This window comes from Cinclus cinclus, chromosome 12 (genome assembly GCF_963662255.1).
Source record: "Cinclus cinclus chromosome 12, bCinCin1.1, whole genome shotgun sequence".
In the NCBI taxonomy this organism is placed as follows: Eukaryota; Metazoa; Chordata; class Aves; order Passeriformes; family Cinclidae; genus Cinclus; species Cinclus cinclus.
In genome coordinates, this window is record NC_085057.1 from 15,734,293 (window position 1) to 15,761,068 (window position 26,776).

At 40.9% G+C, this 26,776-nt stretch overlaps 1 protein-coding gene across 2 annotated transcripts; it reads left to right on the forward strand.

The window, feature by feature from the left end:
* The first annotated feature begins 1,169 nt into the window (after nucleotides 1-1,169).
* On the forward strand, nucleotides 1,170-26,773 carry PRKCD (protein kinase C delta). 2 transcript variants are annotated; one of them, XM_062500401.1, is made up of 17 exons: nucleotides 1,170-1,284; nucleotides 5,164-5,363; nucleotides 6,624-6,684; nucleotides 15,091-15,247; nucleotides 15,880-15,911; nucleotides 16,577-16,662; nucleotides 17,107-17,236; nucleotides 17,836-17,936; nucleotides 19,114-19,210; nucleotides 19,503-19,633; nucleotides 20,298-20,471; nucleotides 20,999-21,090; nucleotides 22,592-22,654; nucleotides 23,805-23,943; nucleotides 24,803-24,991; nucleotides 25,236-25,364; nucleotides 26,615-26,773. In XM_062500401.1, exons 1-17 carry the CDS (start codon nucleotides 1,170-1,172, stop codon nucleotides 26,771-26,773), a joined length of 2,055 nt encoding a protein of 684 aa, XP_062356385.1. The 2 variants fall into 2 exon arrangements, with proteins under 2 accessions (XP_062356385.1, XP_062356386.1); XM_062500402.1 differs by having other exon boundaries at nucleotides 19,506-19,633.
* The last annotated feature ends 3 nt before the right edge of the window (nucleotides 26,774-26,776 follow it).

A 26,776-nucleotide genomic window follows, 5' to 3' on the forward strand; every position in this document is an offset into this window, starting at 1 on the left:
GTCTATTTTTCTTTCTTTGTGAGGTCACCTCAGTCTCCACTCTCATCAAATGGTGCCCCAAGCTGCAATAAGCAGTGGATTAGTGTGGGAAGGTTATTGCTTTATTATGAGTCTGTGTGAATGAGAATTATGGTCATGGCCTTCTGTTCTTCAGGGGGATGAGCAATGGTGCCAAGTAGTCCTAAACTTGTTTTCTAGCTCTTGTTTTACTCTACAGAAAGAAAGTGGGGAAACAGTTAAAAAAACCTAGCTCAGTAAAAGTTAGTCATAAAATTTTTCCATTTATGGAAAATTGTCCCCGCATGGGGAGAGTGTGAGATGTGCAAATGATGCTGTCAGGAGCTATATGCTGTTTTACTGCAGAGACTTGATTTCAGTCTTTTATCTAAATGACTGTAAGGGCCTTTAGAGATAAAAGTGAAATGTTAATTGTTTCTCAGGTCAATGTCTTTATATTTAAAAATGCCAGCATGTGAAAGATTGCTTGAAATTTCTTCCTTGTGTTGCTTGACTGAGCTGGTTGACAGTCTACAGTCAAAAGGCCAGCTCAGCCCAGTTCCAAGTCTTAATTTTTTTTCCACCATGTCTTCCTGTTACCTTGTTATCTCTTTCCTCCTGATCCTTCCTTCCTCACATCCTTCATTCTCCAAATGCACTAGCATTGCTTTTCTTTCAAATGATTCTTTTCTCTTTCCCTTTGAATAAATCCTTTTTGTGTCACAAAACAATGTGACATACAGGACAAGCTCCATTACTACATGTGCTGTAAATTGTAAACTGAAATCTGCTCTAAATTCAAGAGCTCTTAAGAATGAGGGAAGACCTGTTTGCTGATTTAGAAATCACAGGTGTTTTGAATTCTTGTTATTCCTGACACTTTAAAATAGGTGACACAATAGCTCTGGAGCTTTTTCTACCTGTCCCTGTTCTCTTTGCCCAGCATGTGCAGTTTTGGAGGCTTACAGGTTGGATCACTAGCTCTGGATGTTTCCTAGGACTTGTGAACTGCGTCCTGAAAGCAATACAGGAATAGAAGCCATGTGATTGTAGCTTCAGTAGAAGCTCTGGTGGCTGCTGACAAATGTGTCTCTTTATTACATATCTCAGACCAGGTGTTTTACTCTGTGCTCTTTCTTTCTTTCCACATAGGCTGTGTATCATCCTGAGCAATGGCCCCCTTTTTACGGATATCTTTCAACTCCTTTGAGCTGGGACCTGTGCAGAACCAAGGAGAGCAACTACAGCCTTTCTGTGCTATCAAGATGAAGGAAGCTCTTACTACAGGTGAGGTTACAAATGGGGATGCTTTTCTGAATATCAGTAAATTTTTGAGAAATACTGTAATCCTCCTTAATCTGTGAATTGCAGAGTCCTCTTCCTGTCATGCCAAGCACTTCAATGTGAGCTTTTCTTTTGGAATGGGAGAAATAATAATGGCTGTTTTCTCTATCTCCCACCTTAAAGCAAGGCTTCTTTCTTAGTATACAGGATAGGAAGCTGGACTGCAGCAGGTTTGAGAGAATTGTCCTCAAGTACAGAGCAGCAAATGCTCTTGGCTGGGAGGATGGGTAATGATGAGAGGTGCAATTTTCTTTTTGTAGTAACTGAGGTACTTTGGCTGAATTATTTGCTTGAAATGACTCACACCGAAGGTCCTCTAGCACAGAAACACAGAATAAGCTGTGCTGGAAGGGACCCTCAGTGATCACTGAGTCCAACTCCTGGCCGTGCATGGTACCATCCCCAAAAGTCTGAGGGAGCTGTGCAAGCACTTCTGGAGCTCTGTCAGCCTTGAGGCTGTGCCCATTCCTTGGAGAACCTTTTCAGTGCCCCACCACCCTCTGGGAGGAACCATTTTCTAATATCCAACCTAAACCTGCCCTGACACAACTTCAGGCCATTCCCTCAGGTTCTGTCACTGTCACCACGGAGCAGAGATCAGTTCTTGCCCCTCTTCTTCCTCTCATGAGGAAGTTGTAAACTGCAATGAGGTCTCTCTTCAGTCTTCAACTGAACAGACCAAGCGACTCATTAGGCACTCAGCCTTCAAACACCTAATCTTTACAGAAACTAGTCCAAAGGTTTATAATATTTTCTGAAATTTGGCTAGAATGCACCACTGTAGCCAAACAGGATAGGAGGGGATTGCTGTATTGGGCTAGACTGGAGCTCTCTAATCCTGCATTATGGCTCTAGAGATCAACAAAACATCAAAGAGTGCAGAAAAAGGTGAAGTTTCTTCTTCCTCACAGCATGATTGGTCTGCTCCCTTATTGTTGAGGGTAGAAGCTGCATTTAAACTTGAAATACAAGGCATGGTGCCTTTTCCAGAAAGCATTGTCATCCAGCAAATGTACTAAGCTCCAAAGAAAGTGTTTCCTAATCTGCTGGAAGAAGCTCTGAAGAAATGGTGCTGAAGGTGTTGCAGCTGCCTGAATATGTGGAGAAATGAAAGTAAACTAAATAAATCCACTTTCTTTCCCCCCAGCCATTTGCTTTTGAAAAGTAGAATTTCCCCAGTATTTCCCAGTTTTTGTTTCCATGTGTCTTTGACATACCAAGAAAGGGGAGGAGAGGCAACTGCTTGGAGAGGTTGGTGATTGGAGCAATCAGGAAAACAATCTGATGCTCCTGTTGTCAGTTTGACAAGATCTGGAACAGCTTTTTGTTGGATTTGAAGGCTGAAACACAAGGAAAAAAATTATTGTATAGGAAGAAGAAAATCATAGAGCTCAATGATTGGGCATTGAGCCAGTTTGCAAACATGTGATGTGTTTTGAAGTCAGGACTGTGAGCAGAGAAGCCAGGGAGGCCTGGAGACAGCAGAGGCAGGAACAGTGGCTTCAACAGAGGCTTCAGCAGTGTTGAAGGCTGTTCTTTGCTGACCCTTCAGTGTTCATTTGCAGTCAGGGATTGTGATCCATGACAAATATTGATTAGTATGATTTTATTACAAAAACAGCATGGCTGGAAGCTGTTTCCAGTAACTGAGACACCTTCTTTATGTAGGGTAAAAATGTATAGAGTTGACTGATCAAAGCAGATATTAACTGGGACATGGGAGCAGGGAGGGGAGACATCTGTGTACAGACTGGAATGATTCTTCCCCATTCTAAGAATCTTACAAAGAGTATTAGCAACTCTTTACAAATTGCTGCTGTTTCTGCAAAACCTAAATTACTGTCAAAGGTTCTGCAAATATGCAATTTCTCCTATTGCCAAGGATTCCTCCTGAATTGTGCCTTTTTGATGAAGGGGTCTGGCTTTAGCAATCGTAAAAGCCTTGCTGTGCAGACAGCCTGGTTTTTATCCCCCTCCTTGCCTTTATTGTCTTTCCTAATAATCTTCAAATAAATGTGTAGATGTGGCACTTGGGGACATGGTTTAATGATGGCCTTGGCAGTGCTGGCTTGGTAGTTGGAATTGATGATATTGAAGGTCTTTTTCCACCTAAACAATTCAGTGATTCTGTGACAATATTTTCAGGGTTTTTTTTCATAGAACAGGGCTCTGCAAGTAGGTTTGCACTGTGAAGGTCTCGAGTTTTCTGTCTGCAGAGTTCCCCACATTCAGGAGAAAAGCTGCTGACTGAGTAGAGGAGGAATGCTCAAGTTTGGTTTGCCATGGAGAAGTCCTCAGGTGGCCATTTCTGAGCATTTTGGAATGTCCTTTGGCACATGGCTCAAGGCTGTGTCCAAGCTGTAACTCCAGTGCTGCTGCTGGCAGGTATTCCTCAATAAAGCAGTGCAAGGACACCATTCCCTGTGCTTGCCTGCAGAGCTCAGCACAGCTGAGTGGAGTGCATCCAGCAAGCTCTTAATGAATGCATTGAAGTTCCTGACTTTGCCTTGAGTTTCCAGGAAGATTTTAAAATATTAAGTATCTAACAGACCATGCTGTAGCTTTCTGAGGAAGGGTCCTACTATTTAATCTGCTTTAGTACTGCCTTGATGTGATAACAGGAAGTGGATCATTCAGAGCTGGAGCGACACTTAGAACAGCTACTGCAAAAAAAAAAAAAAAAACAAACTTGATATATAGTAGAAATTGTTTAGAATGTAGAAAATTGTACTCAGTTACGTGGGCACAAATGGAGAATAACTGGCTTGGCAGCAAATCAGAGGAAAACTGGGAGATGGCACTGTGTGCCAGAGTCACAGGGAAGAGCTGGATGTGGTTTCTTAGGAGGCACCATCACTTTGGGTGTGTTGATGGGACTTAGAGACCCACATCTAGAAATATGCCAAAGCTTGTCATAGATTATGCAGTCACTGGCTGTTTTCTATGTCTGAGATATGGACAGGATGAAATCAGTGTAATGGGTAGCAAGACAGACTGAAGCTGTGTATTAGAGTCACAGAATACCAGGCTGGAAAGGGCTTCAAGGATCATCCAGCCTTTCTTGGCAAAAAGGAAAAGAAAATTCCATCTAATAAGAATAATGCAGCACTGTAAAACTCCTAACAAAGGAGTGCGCTGAGATGATCTTAAAGGAAACCAAAGAGAAAAAAAAAAAGAAGGGGAAAAGGGCATTTTTGAGGTAAATTTAGCTTTTCTGTTATTCTTTAACTACACAAGGTCTGCATGTACTACAGAAGACTTACAAGCCCCTGAAATAGCCTTTAAAGAGTAACAGTCATATAGTAGAGTACAATGCCAAGGAGAGTGACTTATGAATACAAGTGAGATGTTGGGGAAACTTGGAAGTAGATTAATGAAATGTGAAACCTTTCATCTCTCAGACACTGCTTTCAATTTACACTGGGTCAATGTGGGGTTTATCTAAATTTATCTTACAGCAGTAGGTAATCACGATGATCAGATGACATTTCATGGAGATTTATACCAGAAAGGAGCCATGCAAGTATTTCCTGTCAAGTTGTGACTTACTAAAGCAGCTTATGAATCCCACATAGGGGTTTGTCCCTCCTGCTCTCTGGCTCCATGTTAACCCCTTCACTGCCTTTGCATGTTCATCAGGGTGGGCTTTGCCTTCCGTGTCATGAACTTTTGAACTGAATATTTAAACCTTGCTCCAACAACAGTAAAAGTAACTCTGCTTTTAGTTTCAGTGAAAGTATTCCCTCTTTTATCTTGTTGAGTTTAAATGCTGGATCTATATACATTTTAGTTCCTGTTCTCTTTTTTTTTTGTGGCTTTCAGAGAGAGGAAAAACTCTGATTCAGAAGAAACCCACTATGTATCCCGAATGGAAATCGACTTTTGATGCCCACATTTATGAGGGTCGGGTGATCCAGATTGTGCTGATGAAAGCAGCAGAAGAGCCACTGTCTGAAGTGACTGTGGGTGTGTCAGTGCTGGCAGAACGGTGCAAGAAAGGCAATGGCAAAGCAGAGTTCTGGGTAAGGAAAAAGATTAATTCCTCCAAATTGCTGACCTAGTTTTGTTTCTTTCAAGCTGAATGAATGCTTTGTGCCTTTTAGGCTTACAGATTTTCCTAGGTTAGTGGAAACTCTCTAGTTTGTATTCTCCTGTTACACTTGGGGCTTTTTTTCACACCTTAACTTGGTTTCTAAGACAAGAAAATTATTCAGAAGAGTAAAAGCTAATAGTGATCAGTTTTAGCCAGTTCAGTGGTCTCAAATCCTCTGCTTGTTATCCACAGAACAGGTACCACATTGACATCATCAGTGTTAAACTTTCTCTGTACAACCTGTCATGACTTGGACAGAGCATCATGGCCAGCAAAGAGACCACTTATAATAGCCTGTAAGGTTATTTTTGTGTATGGAGAGACAGCCTGGCATTATTAGATGTAACTGAGGTCTTGGCTTTCTGTAAACTTTGCTGGGCAAATGTTCTGAGTGTCAGACACTGCCTTAGAGATGAACTCACTCATTATCCCAGTAGGATGATGGGATTTGTGGGCATATGTTCATGGGTATCTAATGTAAATGTGGTTTGATTTTGCCTGGAGACTGGATTTTTCATCCCAAGTTGTATTTAGTGTAACCCAGGGGTACTTTGCTCTGTGCTGAAGTGAAGATTGAGTCACTGATGTGGTTAAGAGTTCCTTATCTTTTATGAAGGCAGCAGTTTAAGAATTAGTGGCTACTTTCTGAGCACAGGAACTGACCTCAGCTGTTGGCTTAAAAGGCACCTTTTTTTTTTTTTTTTCTGGTCTGTAGCATTTGCCACAGAAACCATGTGTAATGGTTTTGAGGAGGAAAGGAAAACAAATTTTGATTATACCACTTTATTTCATTGCCAGCAACAGCATTTGATATCACTGTGGTTTGTACTCTCAATAAAAACATGAAGGATTGTATAGACTTTTTTAAAAACTGGGTTCCTGTGCAGATTGAGTTTACTTACAGTAAAAACAGAAGCCAACAAACTTTGCAGACACGGGAAAGGGACATGGGGAAACAATGTAAACTCTGACCATGCTGAACTCCTGGAGACACATCAAAGCAATGCAGCACACAAGTAAAAGCAAGAGAATAAAAGCCCCTGACTCAACTGCAATAGTGAGATATTTAAGAGGATTGTAATCAAATAGTTATTGAATAGTCTACTTTGATACCCTAGAAAGAGCTGTTTAAATTCCTGAGAGATGCAGTCAACCACACATTTCACTGTTGCTATCTTTCTTTTCACAGCTTGACCTTCAGCCTCAGGGGAAGGTGCTGATGGCTGTGCAGTATTTTTTGGAAGATGCAGGTAATGTTAATAGGTTATTTTCAGTCAGTTATGTGAAAAAAAGGGGTCTTTGCAGAACACACAATGTAGGTTACCAAAAAAATCATCTGCTGTACTGAGTAGAATCTTATTAATTAATTTCATTAATTTGCTCTCTTGTGTGTGATTTGAGGGGTTTTTGTTTTTGTTTTTTGTTTTGGGTTTGTTTGTTTGTTATGTGGACTCATGGCAGGATTTGTTCATTTCTAAGTGCTGTTACATTTGGGCACTTTTGGATCTTTAAAATGTCTGTTCTCAAGTTTTGATGTGATAGAAAATACATTATTTGTTCCTTTTTAGGTGCAAAGAAGGTGAATCTCTTACTCTAGCTTATGTGGGAAACTTTTTTTGTGGGTTGGAGAAGTGGGTCTGAGTTGCCTGGGATTCAGACATCCTATTCACAAATTACAGAAACTGATTGTGGGAATGAGTGAAAGGTTTAGTGTTAAAATGCAAATCTAGTCAATGATCTGGTGTACCAGTTTAAAAAGTGAACAGCCTGTCTGTGTCAGAAACCTACACAGGCTCTTTGGGAATGAGCTAGGAGGGAAGCTTCAAGTACAATAATAAACCCAAGAATTTTGGCGTGGATTTGGGTATTTGGGGAGTCCTTTCCTAAAGGAAATGCTGTAAAACTCACAACTTGCTTAGCTTGTAGTTAAGACTTTCCCATACTAGAAGTCATAAAACCTTTATTTCTTGGGAATAATATTTTAATTATAATATAACTGGTCTGCCAGATTAGCCTACCAGTCTAATAAGGTAGTGTGTTTAATAGTATGTGTTTATAAGTAACTGAAAAGACTAAGTGGGACGTTTTGAAGCATGGGTGGGTTTTTTCCCCCATAGACATTTATAGGAGCGCAGTTCTGCTCTGTAGAATAAGTTCATTGTGAAGGTATCATCCATTTTTGCACCACCTGTGCAGAAGATACTGAAGATAGAATGTGATGTGCATAGAGGTGATGTTTTATCTTTGTGATGGCAAAATATCCAACCTCTATGTTTGTTGCTTTGGTGTCTGTGAAGTAAACACTTTAGAGCAAAAATTTTAAGAATACTTTGACTTTCTAAAGAGTCTGTAAGTGAGAATTTTTCTCAGGTTTGCATTTAAACTGGTGTGAGCCATTATATTAGAAAATATTTATCTTGGTCTTAGTCATAGTTTCCTGTGCAAGGCTGTTTCATGGGGCAGTGGTACTATGATCATATATATTTAATGAGACATACAGAAATCCATTTCTCCTGGACATCCAGAAGTTTCTCAAGCAAACCTGTACAAACCCAGTTTCTGTATTTTCAGTTGTTCATTTAATGAGGCAGAAGCATGTCCCTTCCTCTCCATGCAGACATGTGGAAAAGTGGAGATGGCATAAGTGAAAACCTTCCATAATTTATTATTAGCTGTTAGTAGGCAGGTAATATACTTCTAAGCTGAAAGTACTAAATTAATTTTACTCAGTAATCAAAATAATTTTAAAATAGATACAGTGTTCTTGAAGTTCGTTTCATTGCCTTTATTAGGGATTGCAGATGGTGATGGATGAAGCCTAAATACCAAACAGATCATTAAGTCATGCATTTATATTCTAATTGGCAAGTTAATATTCACATCTTAATGCACTTTTTTGACCTTTAATTCGCAATGACTTCCTATTTACCTTCTGCTTTATATGAAATTAATCACAGATACATTTTTGGTAACTAAACTACAGAGGTGATGGAATTTGCCTTTCAAGACATTTATGCATCTAAATATTGTGAAGCAAAGTCACTCAATCTGATATTTTAATGTGAACACTGCAAATAGCAATACATTTTAACAAACTACTCCTCCTCAAGGTTGTAAACCTCCCTTATGTCAGTGTTGCTAATGCTGCTAAATAGGCAAACGCTGATTTTTGGCTCATAATTGCACTGCTGTAAATGTTCTCTCCAGTTAAATTAGCACTTAGAGTGTGAGAGCAGAGAGGTTTGCTGGTGCATTGCAAGGATGTTTGTGTAAACCTCTGTTCCCCACATTGCTGAAACCCTCAGTTAATAGCTGAAAGCTCAGAGACAGTTCACATTCCTTCCTGTGCACTTGTCATTTTGTTCTCCCTCTGACCTGCCTTTGCATGCAGAGCTCTGTGCTAGCTGCATTTTAAAATACTAAAAAAGGCTTGCTCTGAAACTGGTATTTCAGTTATTCCCTGGTTTATTCAAAGGTATTGCTGCCATTTGTATCTGAGTATAGGTGCTACCTTTTGTTTGAAAATCTCCAAACACTTCACAAAAATGAATAATTCTTTCTTTGGCTTGCTTTGCAAACTGAAGCTGCTGTTTTTCAAACCTTTCTTCTAAGTTGCAAACATTCTGCTACCTTTAGAGAAAACTGCTTTCCTCTGCTGCAGTGGTGCAGAGCAGAGCAATAAGAATGTTATTGCTCCATTAACAGGTATATTCTTAGAGGAAAAAAAATCACAAAATTAGCTGGTATTAATGGTTTTTCCATGGTAGACTACACTAAGACTTTTCATTTAAATATTCTTTTTCCAGATTGAGGCCTGACCAGTTAATTTAGGGCTGCATATGAAAACTCTTACCAATCTTAAAGGACTTTTTCTTCCTAGACCCTACAAAATGGGGACTGCAGAGGCCTGACTTAGAGTTGTCAAAGAACTTTTTTGTCTTCTGTCCTGTGATTTGAATATGAACTTGAGCTGGAAATTCAAAAGCTTTTCTCCTGATGTGTGAAACGTGAGAACAGGGTGTTAACATCAATTTTAATTTTGAAATTGTTTTCCTTCTACCCCTCCTTCTCTTGCTGTAGTATTGAAACTAGGTTATATTTCTGTAAAGCAGCTTTAGTTTTAATAGGTGGGAGTTGAAATACGTTTAATGCTTTGCTTGATCTTTGTTTATTCAAATGTGGTTAATGACCTCCTCGAGTAAGAAAATGCATAACCTCACTCTCCTGAGTGTCTCATGCAGTGTTAGCAGCTTTGGGAGTGTGCTTGTGTCTTAGGTTTGAATTCTGAATTGCTGTTTTGCTGCAGAAAGGGGCAGTGAATTTTTTTTCCTTAAAATGCCATTAGAAGTACCGGAAGGTAAGTAATTTGCATGGTAACTTTGAATAACTCAAGTGTCTGACTTCTGGAAGAGGGACATGAACCACAGAGCTGCATATATTTTGAGTATGTTGTTCTCTGTGTTGAGTGTTAGGGAAGCATGAGACTTCAGCATTTTTCTGACTTACCTGTGAAAAATAATAGGGTGAATAGCAGATTTGTCATTTCAGTATGTATATTGTATGAGCCTAAAGTAAGATTTGAAGAAAGTATCTCTATGGATGAGGTGTGTTGTGGAAGGATGGTCACATTTTTAATAAATAATAGTGATGAGGGCTGAAGAGCCAGAACTGAATCTTATAATTGTATACATGGAGATGTTGGTATGATTTGATCATTTAACAGAGAAAATGCTGTTTCTAGAAATGTGGCTAATATGGGGGTTACTCAGTGGCACCTTGCATCTGATTTAATCTGATTTAATGCGCCAGAAGTGCAATTGCATGAATTTAACAAGAACATCTGCAGGCTTTATCTTCTGATTTTTTTCTAGAAGAATCAGACAGATGCAGATGTAGTGATTTCACAGATACTGGGTTGGTGTGTCTGTGGTTCCCAAGGTAGCTGACATGTTGTGTGGAGCACACAAAATCTGATATAGTTTGTACCTTCAGTAGAAGTTTGATTGATCTGCTGTATCTTTAAAGGTTGGTTTTACTGTGTAATTTGGGAAAGAAAGAAGACCTGTTTTCCACTTTATTCCTGCTTCTATCACCACCAATGAGGTACCAGAGGTCTCTGCAGAAGCATTTACCAAAACACTGAGCTGTAAAACAAGAGCTCTCTGTCTGCTGAGCATGGGCCACGTTCACACTGCAGCTCTGGGTGGGTGGGAGCACCACAAAGGCTGGAGTGTGTTTGGTATTGGGGTTTTTTAATCCTGGATTGAAAAGCAGGGCTTGTTAAAGATGGTGTTTTGTTTTACACTTTTCTACCAGGCCACTGGTGTCAGTAATGCCTAGAGAGGTTCCATACATGCATACTAAAGTAGCTGCAGAGCAGCCCCTGTGTCAGAGCAGCAGCAGGTGCTGGCTCAGGGGCCAGGGCAGGACTTCATCCTTGATTTGTTCAAGGCCAGGCTGCATGGGCTCTGAGCAACCTGATCTACTGGAAGTTATCCCTGCCTGTGGTAGACATTGGAGCTAAATGCTCCAGCCCAAACCTGTGGTCCTCTTTACAGAGAGGTAGCACTAAGACCAGAATGATTTAACGTAGCAATTTCATGTCACAGAACTGAAGGCTTTTGGGAAACTTCTACTTCTGTAAGTGCTTTCTTGGGATTTTTGGGTTTGGTTGGGTTGGGGTTGTTTTTAACAGGTGATGTTTAAAGCAGTCTTTTCCAGGACCAGGTTAAAGAGCAGTTTGCCTCTGAGATGGTTTGTGCTGGGAAAGTCTCCTTTGTCAGGAACAAGCTTTCCCTTTTAGTGATTGCTCTGAGAGATTAATATTTTTCTAGACCTGAAGGTGCACTTAACTTTCAAACAAAGCCAAGTGCAAGGCTGCAGAACAGCAGGAGACAGACACTGAACAGAAATGTTAGTGGAGTTTGTAATTTATTACAAAGTTTCAGGCAAATCTCAGCCTGAGCAATCAGCTTAGAAAATTCCTTTCCTTCCCTGTTTGAGGTCCTGGTTCCCAGTCTCTGACAGTAGCACTGTTATCTTTCCTCTTCATGAGCAACACCATGAAATGAACAGGTTAAAATGAAAAATGAACTCTGAAGATGGTAAATTTTTTTTTCAATTCTTTCTTTAAAGAAAAAAAAAACTAGTAGGGTTATCCTGAGCTTGTATTCTTTTGTCCTTGGATTTTTGAGGTTCACTTGAGACAGTGTGATACCTCACCTTGAGGTTTATTACAGCTCGGCAGAACCCCAGCAATATTATTTTAGTAAATGTTTTCCAGGCATTGGGTTGGGTGTTGTGTTAGTGGCTTTGGGGACTGAGAAGTGTTCAGCTGGATGGGCACTGCAGCTGAACAGGGAATACAGGGGGGTGTTTACAGCAGTCTGGAGAGCTGCACTGTCTATTCACAGCCCTGCTTCATGGTTTCTTCATGAATGTACAGCCCAGAGGAGTTCTGGGGGTTTGTGTCCGATCAGCTGTAAGCTTTGAGAAGGGACCTTGAAATACGTGAATGTGCCAGTGATAAATATTAACCACAGCTCTCAACAGAGGAAATAGATTATGTTTAATGGTGTGTGCTGTGTCCAAACTGATTAATGTCAAGTCCAGGCTGCAGAGGTCACCTGGATCCTGGTTGCTGATTCAGCTGTTCTGTACATGCTCTTTCTGACCATGTGCTGGTTCATGACAAGCATTTCATTTTTGGGAATCCTGGCTTTCTTGGAGGGGGAATCAAAGTTTTTCCCTTTGTGTTTCTCCATCCCCCTCATCTCCATCCTGCATCCATACAGTTGTTGTGAAAGTTACTTCCCTGCAATCATTGATTGTCTCTGCATCTCTGAAGCTAAGCTTTAGTTATTCTCCAGTTAACTCCATGGTTGGTTGAGCTGCTTAAAATTTTTCTGGACCAATACACATTAAAGGCAATTTATACATTAAAGATAACTTGTTTAACATGCCCATAGTAAATTGAAATTACGTCAGAATTTCAGAGCTACCTCAGCTGCAGATGAACTTGACTCGCAGCTGCTCTCCAAACCTCTTGGCTGCTTCTGAACCAGACAAAAATGTTTTCAGCTATTCCTTGTTATATTGGTTGGTTTTGGCAAAGGCATCTAACAAGGCAGCTGGTTGTTAAATAACTCTGTATGTCCTCACATGCAGATTTGGAGGTTTTGCTGTGCTCAAGGATTCTTCCCTGTTACAGTATACTTAAGGAAAATACGCAAAATAAAAAAAAAAAAGGACAAAACCTGAAGTGATTAGTTTATATAATTACCCTCTCAAAGAAATAAGTGTCAGTCTCACATATTTCTCTTTAAGTTCGATATCAGGGCTTCAGACAGGGAGGAAACACCAGTGTTTCCCATAAATTGATCAAGTTTTGTCAGAGACTTCTGAAGGCAGTATCAGCAGTACTAAATTGCTCCAAGTATTTCAGCATGAGGTGTTCGTTCCTCACTAAACACTTTGTTTGCTTATGTTATGGACTTTAGAAAGGCTTCTGTCTGCATCACAGGTGATCTCAGAATACTGCCATAAAGCAAAAGCCCTTTCTCTGCTTTGTTGCTGTTACTGATTAAATCTCCCTTACGAAGACATCCTTTACTGCAGCAAACGAAATGTGTGTGCTTCTCAAGCACCTTGTTTTCCTTGCACCACACAAGGGTGGTTTCCCTGAAGCATTTGGGGAGCAGTGGGTGAGGTCTGTGTGTTTGCTCAGCAGGATTAAACAGAGAGATAGCACAGTTTGCAGACTGCCACAAGCTGAAGTGCAGCAGCTGATGAGTTTGTCTTGGGTGAATTCAGCAGCCTGTTTGAACAAGGAAAACGAATCCTGTTCCCAGAGGGGCAGGGGTAACTCAGGGACTGTCACAGTGCCCACTGGAAGGTCCTTTCAGGGGCTCTCGGGATGACTTTTCCCTGAACCAGGTGGCCAGTTTCTCAGAAAAGTACATTACTTCCTAGTGGCAAAACCTGGAGACCTTTTTTGAACTTCCTTTTCACGAATATGCTTCATCTTCCCTTAATCTCTGTTCTGATGGTGCCGTTTCTTTTCTAAGACAGCACATGCTTCTGCTGGCTGTGACAGATAAATTAGTTTAGGACACTTAGAATGGTGTCACATGACAGATTGTATTCCAGGTTCAGCAGTCTGTTGGAATAGCAATGGTGGCAGCCAGCTAAAAAAAATTGACACCAACCAAGTGCATCTAGCAGCCAGAGAAGCAGAGCTCCTGGGCAACTTTATAGTAATCTCAGGCATTGCAGAGTGTGACTTGGCAAAGGAAACAAATCTGCTTCTGTCAGTGCTAAAAGCAAGGCTCTCGCTGGTAATGATAAAAGGCAGCAATGCAACGGAGCAAATTTTAAAAAAAACTATTATATTGACAATGGGGGAAATGCTCTTCTGACTTTCTCCTTATTCCATTGCTGTGGAAATTCCCAGCCTGCAAACGGCAAGATCCCGTTGCCCTCAGCTTCACAGCACTTTGGACATGTGAGCCACGTTCACATTTTTTCCAGTCTGGGACCCACAAGCTGCTGGCCAGAGCTGATGGACCTAGCAGTTGATCAGCTCCTCGTTGCCAGATCAACCCTTTATCTTTTCCTGGTGGGTGGGATTGTCCCTTAACAGCTTCTTTCAGTTGACAAGAAATGTGTTCTCAGGTTAAATCACCAGTTTCCCATTCGCTTGCATTGGGTTACCTCTGCTACAAACCCCCATGACTTTAAAAATGCCTAATTAAAACTAAATAGTCTGAGTTTGTGTCTCAGTCTTGTAGCCAGAAATACACATATTTGTAAAAGAACCTTAGAAGCTTCCTTGGAAATGAGTGAAAATAACCATAACCTCTGATGAGGACTGGTATGAGCCAGTTGGACTTGAAGCCTGAGAAGTTTTTTGTTGTTTTATTTCTTGGCTTAATGCTACATATGATTTCTATGTGATCCAGTGTTAGATGCTACAGTAGATGGGAGTAGGCACTAATATTATAATAGTAAATAATCTGACTCCATGGGGGCTAGAAGGGGAAAGGAATGAGACTGAGACTTATGGAAAGATAAAATATGAATGTTATTAAACAGCAAAATGGAAATGTCTAACTGAAAATCTCATTTGTCCTTGCTACTTAATGATCCTGGAGGCTAGAAGAAAGTAATCTTCAATAGGATGGTCCTGTGGTCACCCAGAAGGTCCTGCAGCAGTTCATCTGAATTTCTGCTGTAGTCCTGGTTCAGGAGGGCAGGTGGAGCAGCAGCATGGACAGGCTTCTGCTGACCCTCCTGCTTCCACTAAAATACTTACATTAAACAGAAATAACATAGATTTTTTTTTTTTTCCAAGAAGCAGTGGTGGTTTCCACTTCTCTATCAGAACTGTACTCCATCCCTGCTTTTTGTTCTCAGTTCATTAGCTAAGGCTTTCTCTGCATGGGCAGGAGTGGGAAGTGCTTGCACAGGGACACCTTGGGAAGCAGCATGTGTACCTGTACCACCCTGTTGGACTGAAAGTTTGCAGAGTGGAGGTGTAAAATGAACAGAAACACGAGTCAGAAACAGAAACGCAAACTGAACATTTGGGAGAAGCAGACATTAACCTCTGTAATACCTAGAAGTATTAAAAGTGTGTCTTCTTTTGTCCCCCTCAGACTGCAGACAGTCAATGAGAGAAGAGGAGGGGACAGTAACTATCAACAGGAGAGGAGCTATCAAGCAAGCCAAAATCCACTACATCAAAAACCATGAATTTATCGCCACCTTCTTTGGACAGCCTACATTTTGCTCTGTCTGCAGAGACTTTGTATGGTAAGAAAGAAAATCTAAGCTTCCCCCAGCTCCAAGGGCCAAATTACTGCAAAGTTTGCTTTGGATATATTCAGACAAAACATGAGAAATAAATTTGTATTGGGAAATTGAAGTTATATACTTACTAAGAGCATTTTTATACCTAAGAACTATTGTTATCCTTCACATTGAGAAATAGAGCTTGAACATTTTTGCCACTGAAATAATAGGCAGAAATTCCATCAGCATCTGGCCATGATCATCAGCAGCTGTCACAGGAGAATGAGAGGGGTGGGTCTGAGAAAATAATGGCCACACTTTGAGATGGGAAGTGACTGATGGCAGACTAGAGACTCACAGGGAGCCAGAAGTTGGATTCCTTTTATAGTAATGCTGGTTTTGTCCTAAGTTAGGTTGGGAGGATTTCCCGTGTGATTGAAACATTGTTGTTTCTGGGTTTTCCTCCATTTGCTGGTCTGTCAAATACAGGACCTTATCTTCTAAACCCTGCTTTCCTAAGACAGGATTCTGATTACCAGAATTCAGACCAACTTATTAATTGATTGGTTGATATTATTAAAATAAAATAAAAAACAGCCATCTTTTATTCCAGAAAATGTATTGATTTCCTTTTTAATTTTAATTTATTTCAGGGGACTCAACAAGCAGGGATACAAATGTAGACGTAAGTTGATTTTTTTTCAAAGAACTTTCTTCTTATGCTGTTTTCCACATGAATCTGGAGATCTAATAGTTACTCTTGAAAAAAATCTGTAAATATGCATGGCCCAATGCACCATCACTATGGGTAGTAGTAGATGTTAAATATCAATTCTGCACAATAACCAAAGGAATCTGACTTTGATTCCCACCTGGGATTTCAATATCAAGATTTAGACTTAGCTATTCTTCTCAAAAATATGTAGTGTTATTGAAAAGTTGCACTCATTTATGACAGCAGTTTTTTTGTGAAACCTTTTCTAAGGTGAATTACAACTGAGGGGTTTTACAGCTGAATTTAAAATCACTTGTTACTTGGCATAGATCTGTGCATTACTCCAAGCAGGGAAGACCTATCAAAGGGTAAAACTCAAAAGCATACTGTTCTTCTGTTATCAAATGCTAGGGGCATTGCTGATTTAGTTTAGAAATAAAGTGTATGGCGAAAGAAAAGGGGTGGTGGAATCAGTTTATAAAAGATTATTATCTTGATAAAAAATAGACTTGTGGTGTATGTTGTATGATGCAAAAGGAGTGTGACTTTCACATTCTGCCATTAAATGCAAACGCCTCATCCCATATATTTGTTATCTGAAGGAATCCTTCTTTTTTCTTGTGCATGTCTTGAAGAATGCAATGCTGCTATTCATAAGAAATGCATCGATAAAATCATTGGGAGGTGTACTGGTACTGCAGCTAACAGCAGGGACACAATGGTAAGAGCTGGAACAACATATTTAAAGTGTAATTATGTGATTAAACATTGCTGAACTAACAAAACCTTGTACAGAAGCTGACAACTCCATTTGGGAGACGCTTGGCTGTACAACCCAAGGCTCTATCTTTGCTTAAAGTTGTGTAAAGTTCTGTATCATGCAGTGAACAAAGCTTTCAAGTAAGAAAAGCAGCTGAAAGCTCTGTGAGGGGTGGGTGCTGTGTGCTGGGCAGATCCATCTTCCTGCTGAGTGAGGGAGCCAAGGCTGAGGTGAAATCCTTGTGGCTGTGCTGAGGTGAAATCCTTGTGGCTGTGCTGAGGTGAAATCCTTGTGGCTGTGCTGAGGTGAAATCCTTGTGGCTGTGCTGAGGTGAAATCCTTGTGGCTGTGCTGAGGTGAAATCCTTGTGGCTGTGCTGAGGTGAAATCCTTGTGGCTGTGCTCAGTTCCAGAAGGAGCGCTTCAACATCGACATGCCCCACCGCTTCCGAGTCTACAACTACATGAGCCCCACCTTCTGTGACCACTGTGGGAGCCTGCTCTGGGGGCTGGTCAGGCAAGGGCTCAAGTGTGAAGGTGAGGAGGAAGAGGAGGGAGCTATCAGCTCTCTGTGCTTCTCCACTGGAGACTGCTGGTGGTGCACACTGTGCCTTTCTGTGGGTGTTGTGTAGGGTGGGATTCATCCCCTCCCTATGAGGTAAAAAAGCTTCTGTACAAAAGAGAGACAGAGACACTGTGCTCATGGGACAGCTCAGCCAAGGTGAGCTGCTGAAGGAGTCAGGAAACACTGCAGATGTATAATCTTGAGCATTATCAAAATTACTGCTCTGGGAATGGCTGAAATTTGGAGGCTGAATCAACGTAGCATCTCAAAGTGTGTTCAAATCATTTACTGTAAATATTGCTTCTATAATTCTCCCACAAAAAGGCAATGTTATCCTTATTGTCACAGATTTTGAGACTAAAGTAAGGATGATTGGAGGTTTCTTCCTTGTGAAACCTTTTTTTTAGCCTTCATTGTATTAAAGGACAAAAACTGCAATTTTGGTAGCAATGACAGGTCCATGTCCAGTCTGGTCTTAAAAAAAGGTTTCTGAACTGCACAGAACAGCCCTGTTTATTGTAACATCAGTATTTTCCTCATACTTGTATAATAATCTTTACATTTATTTTAGAATGTGGGATGAATGTGCATCATAAATGCCAGAAGAAGGTGGCAAACTTATGTGGAATAAACCAGAAGTTGCTAGCTGAAGCTTTAACTCAAGTTAGCCAGGTAAGCTTTATTGGCCTTTTTCAGGTAATTACTTTTTTTCAGAGCATTTTGGGGTTTTCTCATCATCTTTTCTGCATTACTTTTATGGGGAACTGTATTTATAAAAAATGAAATGCAAATAGCCTTTTCTTTTTTAATTTGACACTTACAGAGACTGACAGAAGTATCAATAGTCTGCAACTGAAATAGGGGAGGGGATGTGCCACTTAAACAATTTTTCAAAAGGTGTGTGGTTTGCTGAAATTCAGTTTTGTTCTTCTGTGGTGCCAAGATTATTCTGTTCCTTTCTTTTTAATGGATTAATCTGTGGCATCATAATGCTGAAATCTGGTTTTATATGCTTCAACTTTACAATTGCGTTTGAATGATAAAATGAAGTGAATAAGGAGAAACATACCAGGTAGTCTCCTTTTTTATTCATCTGATAGAAATATTATGTACACACACAGAAAATCCCTCTGGAATTAATGCTGGTCCCATAGCTTGCATTGTTCATCATCTGCTGCAGCATGATTCTTTTGTGGTCAGCTTCTGCAAATAAAGATTCAGACACAAGCTCTGAAATAAAACAGGAAAATATATCACACAAGCCAACAGTGCTTCCTCTGAAGTGTGTATTCCTAAGCTTTCACAGGATATTTACTTGGAAAACAGTGAGAGCTGTTGTGGCAGCTCTTTCATGACACAGGAGCTCAATCTTTTCATTACTGGAGTTTGACCTCAGGGGTCTTCCAAATGTAAAAGTTGATTTCCTGTGCTGAGGACAGATGTCATATCCAGATATGATTTCAGCATGTCCAATAAAGCAGTAATTCCCATCTCCTCTTTCACATGAACAGACATCCAAGGGGACATTTTCCCACAGTTCAAATTCTTTCCACTGTGGTTCAAACCATTATACCCTTAATAATCTTGCAATGAACAATGGAACATAGACTGTTCAGGAATTTCAATGACTTATTTTCTTCAGTGAAGGAAATAAAGCAAACAGCTGATGTGAAGCTGTTATAACGGTGACTGAATAGTCTGTGAACCAGACTTCTTGAGAAAAGATACATACTGGGAGTTAATAATGAAAAATAAAGGTTTACACTGCCATCATGTTACATTTAAAGTTATTGCTCTATTTCTAAAGTAACTGTGCTAAGATAATTTCAAGTGTTCCCCTTCTCCCCAGAAATCTACACGAAGGTCTGATTCTGGATCTGTAGAAAATGTTGGTATTTATCAAGATTTTGATAAGAAACATAAAACTCCAGGAGGAGACACAACAGGTGAGGAAACAGTATTTCAACACAGCCACTTACCTACCAGACAATTTAAGAAGTTACGCATTCTTGCCTTGTGTTAGACAATTTTTTTAATTAAGTGCTGTTAAAAAAAAAGCAGCATGTATATCTTTTTACCATCTCCTGGCCACATGAAAAGCTTAGACAGTTTAGGTTCACCAGTAATTCCAGCAGCAGATGCATTGAAATACTATGTCAGTACCTAATTCTTATCCAAACCTCTGAGTCCTGCAGTGTTCCTGCATCCACTGAACTTTCCCCTTCCTCTTTTGATCAGCAGATAACAACGAGTATGATAAGCTCTGGGAAGGAAACACAACCAAGCCAGTGCCAAGAACTGCAAGGAGAAAATTCAACATAGACAGCTTTGTCTTCCACAAAGTGCTGGGGAAAGGCAGCTTTGGAAAGGTGTGTGACAAACAGAGAGTTCAAGTGTATGCCTGACTTGATCTCTGCAATGTGATGGGCTGTTTCCTTTAACCAGAAAGGTCTCACAGCTTCTTGGGTCAGTAACCTTCTAACAGAATTGTATGTAGACATCTTTATGAAAGACAGTAAAACTTCATCAGCTGGATCTTGTGTAAACCCAAAAGTGACTCATCATGCACAGAAGTTTGTCATTGTTTAGTACTGAGGCAGAGGAATTGCCCTTTAATGTGCCCAGGACAAGCAGATGTTTTAGTTCTGTTCCCTCCACATACAAACAGCCTCACATTGCCCCAGTGCAGTGGCAGGGGATGTGTGGGAGAGCAGTGGGATCTCCACAGGCTCTGTCCACTGCTGGCTCTGAAACTGCAGTTCTAGTGACAGACCAGGTTTACGTGGCTGCTGTTTATGCACTCACAAGACATTGACAGAAAAACTGCTGTGCCTTTGGTTACGTGGTCCTTGAGCCTCATCCCCTCATCCGTGTCCAGCAGCTTCACCTTCCCAAACCTCCCCATCTGTCCCGTTTAAATGTGATTTTTAATTGTCAGTGAACCTGCTATGAACACCTTTGGCTTTCCCTCACTGATACATCAGCACCAGTCTTTCCTGCACTTGCTCTACTGTCATCTTTTATTTTTTGTAGGTTCTCCTTGCAGAGCTGAAAGGGAAGAATGAATTCTTTGCTATCAAAGCTCTGAAAAAGGATGTGGTGCTAATTGATGATGATGTGGAATGTACCATGGTGGAAAAGAGGGTCCTCGCTCTTGCCTGGGAAAATCCATTTCTCACACATCTGTACTGCACGTTTCAGACAAAGGTAAGAAAAATTTAAATGGTGGCAGCAACACAACAGATTGAGCGTTTTAATGTATGCTGATACCAGCAGTCAAATGAAAGTAATTTAGTGATGCAAGAATTAAATGTCCTTTTCCTGTGCTCTGTGCAATAATCCATGGGCCTAATGGAAAGTAAATATGAGTATACCCAAACATATCTTGATAAGGACAGAGTAAAATCAGAAAAAACATCTATGCAGTCTGGAATAAGTAATTTAAGTCCTTGATCTGAGCTTTACACTTGGTGAGTGGAATAGGATGACTGTCACAGATTGAAATCAGTAAGTCTGTTTCAGTGTGTATTGAGTCTAGAAACCCACAGAATCAGATATTTATATTTACAAGACCAGGCCACTCAACGCTGTAGGAGCCTCATGGGGGTGCATGAAACCAAAAATCCTTCAGGAGAAGAGGGAAGGGTCTGCATGGTCCCCTGGAGGCACATTGCTATTTCATTTATGGTTGGATAGCATCAGTAATTTTTCCATTCCCTGGTTATCTGCAAAAGGATCATTTGTTCTTCGTTATGGAGTTCCTGAATGGGGGAGACCTGATGTTCCACATCCAAGACAAAGGGCGCTTCGACCTCTACAGGGCAACGTGAGTCCTCATCCCTTCATTCCCCACCTCCATGAATTATTTGATCTCTGAGTTTATGGCTTCTAGTCCTGTGCCCCTCCTTACTTGCAGTCAAGTTTCAGTGGCTGATGGTTGAGAAGATGTTTCTAGGCACTGGCTGAATACAATGAAGTTCACTTAATGATGTGTGGAGTTGGGCTTTCTTAATTTACATAACAGTGTGATGTTGCACTTTATGGGATGCTTGTTCCTAGACATGCAAAATAAATTGCAACATGAACCAGCACTGAAAAGCAAAAGGCATAGCTTCAGTGTACTTTAGGACAGTGTTCTGATAGAAAAAATTGGAAAACAGCATGGGGGGGAAAATTGAACACTTACTGCTATTGCTAAATTGATATGATAGTACAAAAAGCTGTCCATTCCATGAGATGCCAATTAAATGGATAAGCACTTTGCTTAGTAAGTGCACTTTTGTCAGTTATCTGTGACTTTAAGTTTTCAGCTCCAGTGATCTTTAAAGAATGCAAAAACATTGTATTGTTGTTACTTTAGCTATCATTTTTAGTTTGAGGTCAGTTTCTACTTCTCTCATCTAAACCCATGGGCATTTTAATGGCATCATTGAAGGGCTGGCATGTAAATCTTAAAAAGTAATAGTGCAGAGTACTGGACCTATCTGTAAGCCCCAGGAAAAGTCCTTCTGTTACTGGCACTGCACTTTGGATTGCTGACTGGATGGGATTGTGGCAGGAAGTCTGACATCAACAGCAGCCACTTGTATAGGTCAGCTCCCTTCCCACTCCTCCCAGCAGAAATGTGGATAAAGCCCCTGCAGCTTACCTGCATCTCAGCCAACATCTGTGCATCTGGAATCCTCTCTGGGTATATTCTGTGCCTATTTGTTTTGGACCAACATTCGTCCGATACACAGAAATGGAAATAGTTTTGTATTTTTCCAATTTAAAAAAAAAATGCTTTTTGGGGCAGAGGGGAGCATTCTTTCAGATTTTCCTTCATGTCACCTAGATTATCACCTCTTTTTTTTTGAGGAGAGTGCCCCTGAAGTGATGGCACTTTTCAGTCTGTTGTGACCAGGCAGGTGCAGAGGGGACAGGTGAAGCCCAGTTCTAACCTTGCTATTGGTGCCTCCTGCAGCAATCCTGGAGGGCTGAGGTCCCAGCAGTTCTCTTTCAAAAGGCACATGCCTATCACTAAAACCACATCAAAGACTGTTATTAAAGAGGAGGAAAGGGATGATGTTCCCTGAGGGAAGTGGGATGAAGCCTTTAGCAATTGCTGCCGTGTCCCCTCTGCTGTTTGGTGTTGGACACTGCCGATGTGTGGTGAAGGGATTAACTTGCAGATTACTGCATCTGGCTGCATAAACACAGAGATACTGGGATTTAGAGATGTGTACAGTGCTTCTCACTCCATGAAAAGAAGCTGACAGCATTTTTTTGGTTACCTGCATTGAATGTCGTAACTGGGTGAAGATTAAAAGATGTTTTGGTCTTTTCAGGTTTTATGGAGCTGAGATTTTATGTGGGCTCCAGTTTCTTCACAGCAAAGGCATTATTTATAGGTGAGTACCAGCTAGCTCCAGGCTGGGACCTGGGAATTGTCCTAGCACTTCATGCATCTTTGAATTCCTGACTGATGTAACAGGCAGAAGCTGTCTGTCAGAGATCTGATGTAGTTCCAAGGCAATTCACATGCCCGAGATGAATCTCTGTTTGTGTGGTTTTTCCTTGGCAACTGGAAAGATGGAATGAGATTCATATTACACAAAAGCAGTTTTGTTTCAGTTATTTTCAAGCACTGCCTCCAGTCATGAGTCTGTTAATGTGGAGGTGAGGGAGAGGGAGAGCAAACCACCGAGGTGAAAGCTTTTGCCTTCTGATGAAACCACAACATTGATGCTTCTGCCTCACCAGGTTGAAGCATAAAGGGCCAGGCCCTGATCTACTGCTGGTACTGAGAACTTCAGTTACCCAGGAGAAAGGACTGCCCTGTTCTTATGTGAAATTCTCTGCTCTATTTCAGCCCTTGGTAAGCAGAGGGCTGTTCCGTTTCTCTTCAGCCTACCCTCCTTGGTATGTGCATTTGCAGCCAGATGGACAAAAAATGCAGCATGGTCAAAGGGAGGGAATGTAGCTTTTGGAAACTGCTGAGAAAAAAGCTCTTTCTTGGTTGAATAATGATTTTCTGAGAAAAGACATGAATAGGACCCTTCACAGGCCATGCCACAACACATGAACTTGTGCTGTAACCAGGAACGAGCCACAGGTAGTGTTAAGAGATGGGCAGGTTTCAAACAATCAAATTCCTGCCAAAGGCTCTCAGAATCCAACACAATCCTCCTTGTGAGCCCTGGAGCTGGTGCAGCACTGCTGTGTCAGCTGCTGGGGCATTAACTCATGCCACCTTCCAGCAGCAACAGAAGCTTTGGTTGTGCTTCTGTATCTGAAAGCAAATGTGGAGGATTATAAGGTCACATTCTGTGTATGCACCTCAGCCTTTTATTTTCTTTGACAAGAGAGAATTCTCCCCTTGCCCCTCATGCCTTCAAAGCACAAAAATAGCATTTTGGATGGATTGTATTGATGGATGATGATTTTCTTGAAAAGCCTCTGTATGTGCAGTTGGGGAGGTGTTTATTAGTGAAGAAACTGTGTGCAACTGATGACAAAAAAGCAACTTACAGCAGAGCATCTTTAAAACATTTTTTGCAGAGATCTAAAACTGGACAATGTGATGCTTGATAAAGAAGGCCACATCAAAATAGCTGATTTTGGGATGTGCAAAGAAAACGTTGTTGGTGACAACAAGGCGAGCACTTTCTGTGGGACCCCTGACTACATTGCTCCTGAGGTCAGTATGGCACACACACACTGCTGGCATGGATTTAGTGCCCTGATGGGACAAGAGCTGCTCTGATTAATCACCTCTTTGTAGCCTAATAGTTCAGAAAAGTCCAAGTCTGATTAGAGGTAAAATCAGAGGAAAAAATTGTATCTGTTTTTTTTTTTTATAGAAGGTACTTGAGATTTTGAAATATTCTGTAGCTGTAAGTTTTAAAACAATGTGGGTTTGGAAAGTTAAAATGCTTAGTTTTTGTAAGAGCTGAGGTTTAGGTGTAGCCAGCACACCCATGATGAAGCTCCTGCAGAATGAATCTATGCGTGTGCAATGCAGATGGAGAAGAGACTCGTGCCTGTGCAAAGGACCAGAATTCAAAACAAAAGGAGCTTGTGAGAGGAATCTCAGAGAGTTTAATTCTGTGCGTTACAGTTATTTTAAAAAATAAGTTTACAATATTTAAAAATCTCACTTGCAAAGCAGCTCAATTAAGGTATTTTGCTTTTAAAGCTATGAATTACATCAAAGACTTCTGTAGGAATCTGGTTTTCATCACTATTTACTTCTCCCTTCATATTGTAAATGTAAAGTAACTAGAGAGGATGTTTTTTAACTATATGGTTATTTAGAATTAAGGGAGAAAATTCCTGAATGAGAGCTAAGACCTATCCATGGAGCTGGCCACATTCCCACAAACAGCAGCCATGGGTAAAACCACAGCTCTGCATCAGTGTCCACAGTTTGATGGATTTTTATTTTTTCCCTAAGTGTTCTAGTCATTAAAGATTCTCTGTTGAAGTACCTCTCTTGTTTTTTGGGCTGTATTGCTGCTGCTTCTCTCTTACCTGTGTTCCCTCCTGTGCGGCCCAAGATCCTGCAGGGTTTGAGGTACACGTTCTCTGTGGACTGGTGGTCGTTTGGGGTGCTGCTGTATGAGATGCTGATTGGCCAGTCCCCTTTCCATGGGGATGATGAAGATGAACTGTTTGAGTCAATCCGGGTGGATACCCCTCACTACCCACGCTGGATTACCAAGGAATCAAAGGATATATTAGAAAAGGTAGGACTGATGATTAGCTTGGGGTCCTCGCTACTGTCTCTGTGCAGGGAGAGACAAATCTCCAAAAAAAGGAGCTGTTTATCAACAAAATTGCTCTTACAAAGGGAAAGTCAGGTCAGATTAATTCCTAATGCTCTGTTTACTGTCAGCACCCGTAGTTGTTTTAGCACCATACCTATAATTCTTCTATTGCTGTGCACCTTTGGAGCAGCTCTAATGCTTTGCTGGGTGTCTTCTCTTGCAGCTCTTTGAAAGGGACCCAGCAAAACGACTTGGGGTGACTGGGAATATCAGAGATCATCCTTTCTTCAAAACAATCAACTGGACAGCGCTAGAGAAGAGGGAGGTGGACCCTCCCTTCAGGCCAAAAGTGGTACGTGGGTTGTTCTTTGTTCTTCCAGTAACAGCAGCCTGGGGGTAAGGGGTGAATTCTATGCCTGCACAAACGATCCTACTGCCATTTTCTCCTCACATTTTGCAAACCAGAAAGTTGTGTATCTGTAAGCCCATTGTTGTGGCATGGTTCACTTCTACACAGGTGCACTGTACTCCTTGGACTGCCCTGAGATCTTCCTGTTAAGATTATCTTCCCATTGCACTCAAGGAGCTTCTTTATGAATAAAATGTTCAGGAAAACCAACAGCTAGCTTTGATCTCCATTCCCCTCTGCATTAGAATGTTCACAGTTCATTGCAGTTTGCTTTTATGAAATGCCACAGGGAGGAGCAGCAGTAGCTCCAGGCTGCTCAGCTGGCACCTGACTGCAGGGACTCTGTGCAAGCATTAAATCATTGCTGCTTCAAACTCACCCAGGCATGTCCTAGGGGGCAAGAAGCAGCATTCTCAAAGCTACTAAACTGGGAATTCATGTACATGCCTGATGTTACCTGAAAAAATACAGAACCAAATGTAACTCAAATCTGTGTCGCAGTGGGATGCTGCTGCTTCAGCTCACCTGGTGAAAAATCCAAACCAGTGTTTCTCCAGCCTGTTACTGGGACAGGTGAAATGGTCTGGAGGCAGCAGTCTCTTTAAAATGTACTCTGGGGAGGAGAGCTGTCCCTTTGAAAGACACAAGGTTTTGTGTTGCTTGTTCCCAGAAAAGTGGGAAATCTGGAAACATAAGGATCCTACAAGCAGCAATCTTCAGTGGTTCGTAGTGTAAAACAGTTTCTAGTTACATAAATATTTATGAAACACAGAACAGCTGCTATAGGGCATTGCTTTACTCTCTGAACAAGTACAGCCTGTAAAATGTTCTCAGTAATTTAAACATTTTGGTTAATGGCAAGAAATGTTGGTCTGATGTGTAAGTTAATGCTGCATGTCTTTTGTCAACAGATAATCTTTGGGTAATGACCCAGTGTTAGCCCAAATCCAGGTGGTTTCTTCTCCAAAGCAACCTGGGTTTGGTTTTTCTGCTGGTTTCCAACTAACAATAAGAAAGTGCCCAGTTACAAGCTTACAGTCTTGTTAAAATGAGGGTTTTTTTTTTCCTCCTTAAAGCAGGGAAAGCAGAGGGAGGGGGGAGCTAAAAGACTACTTTCCACCATTTTGTATTTATGAAATTTGTTCTGGAAGAAAATGCAAAGTTTGTCTCACACTGCCTTCCCTCTAACACAGAAATCAGCAAGTGACTACAACAACTTTGACAGAGAATTTCTGAGCGAGAAGCCAAAATTGTCTTACAGTGACAAAAACCTGATTGAGTCCATGGATCAGTCTGCATTTGATGGATTTTCTTTTATTAACCCAAAATTTGAACAGATCTTGAACAAGTAAGTC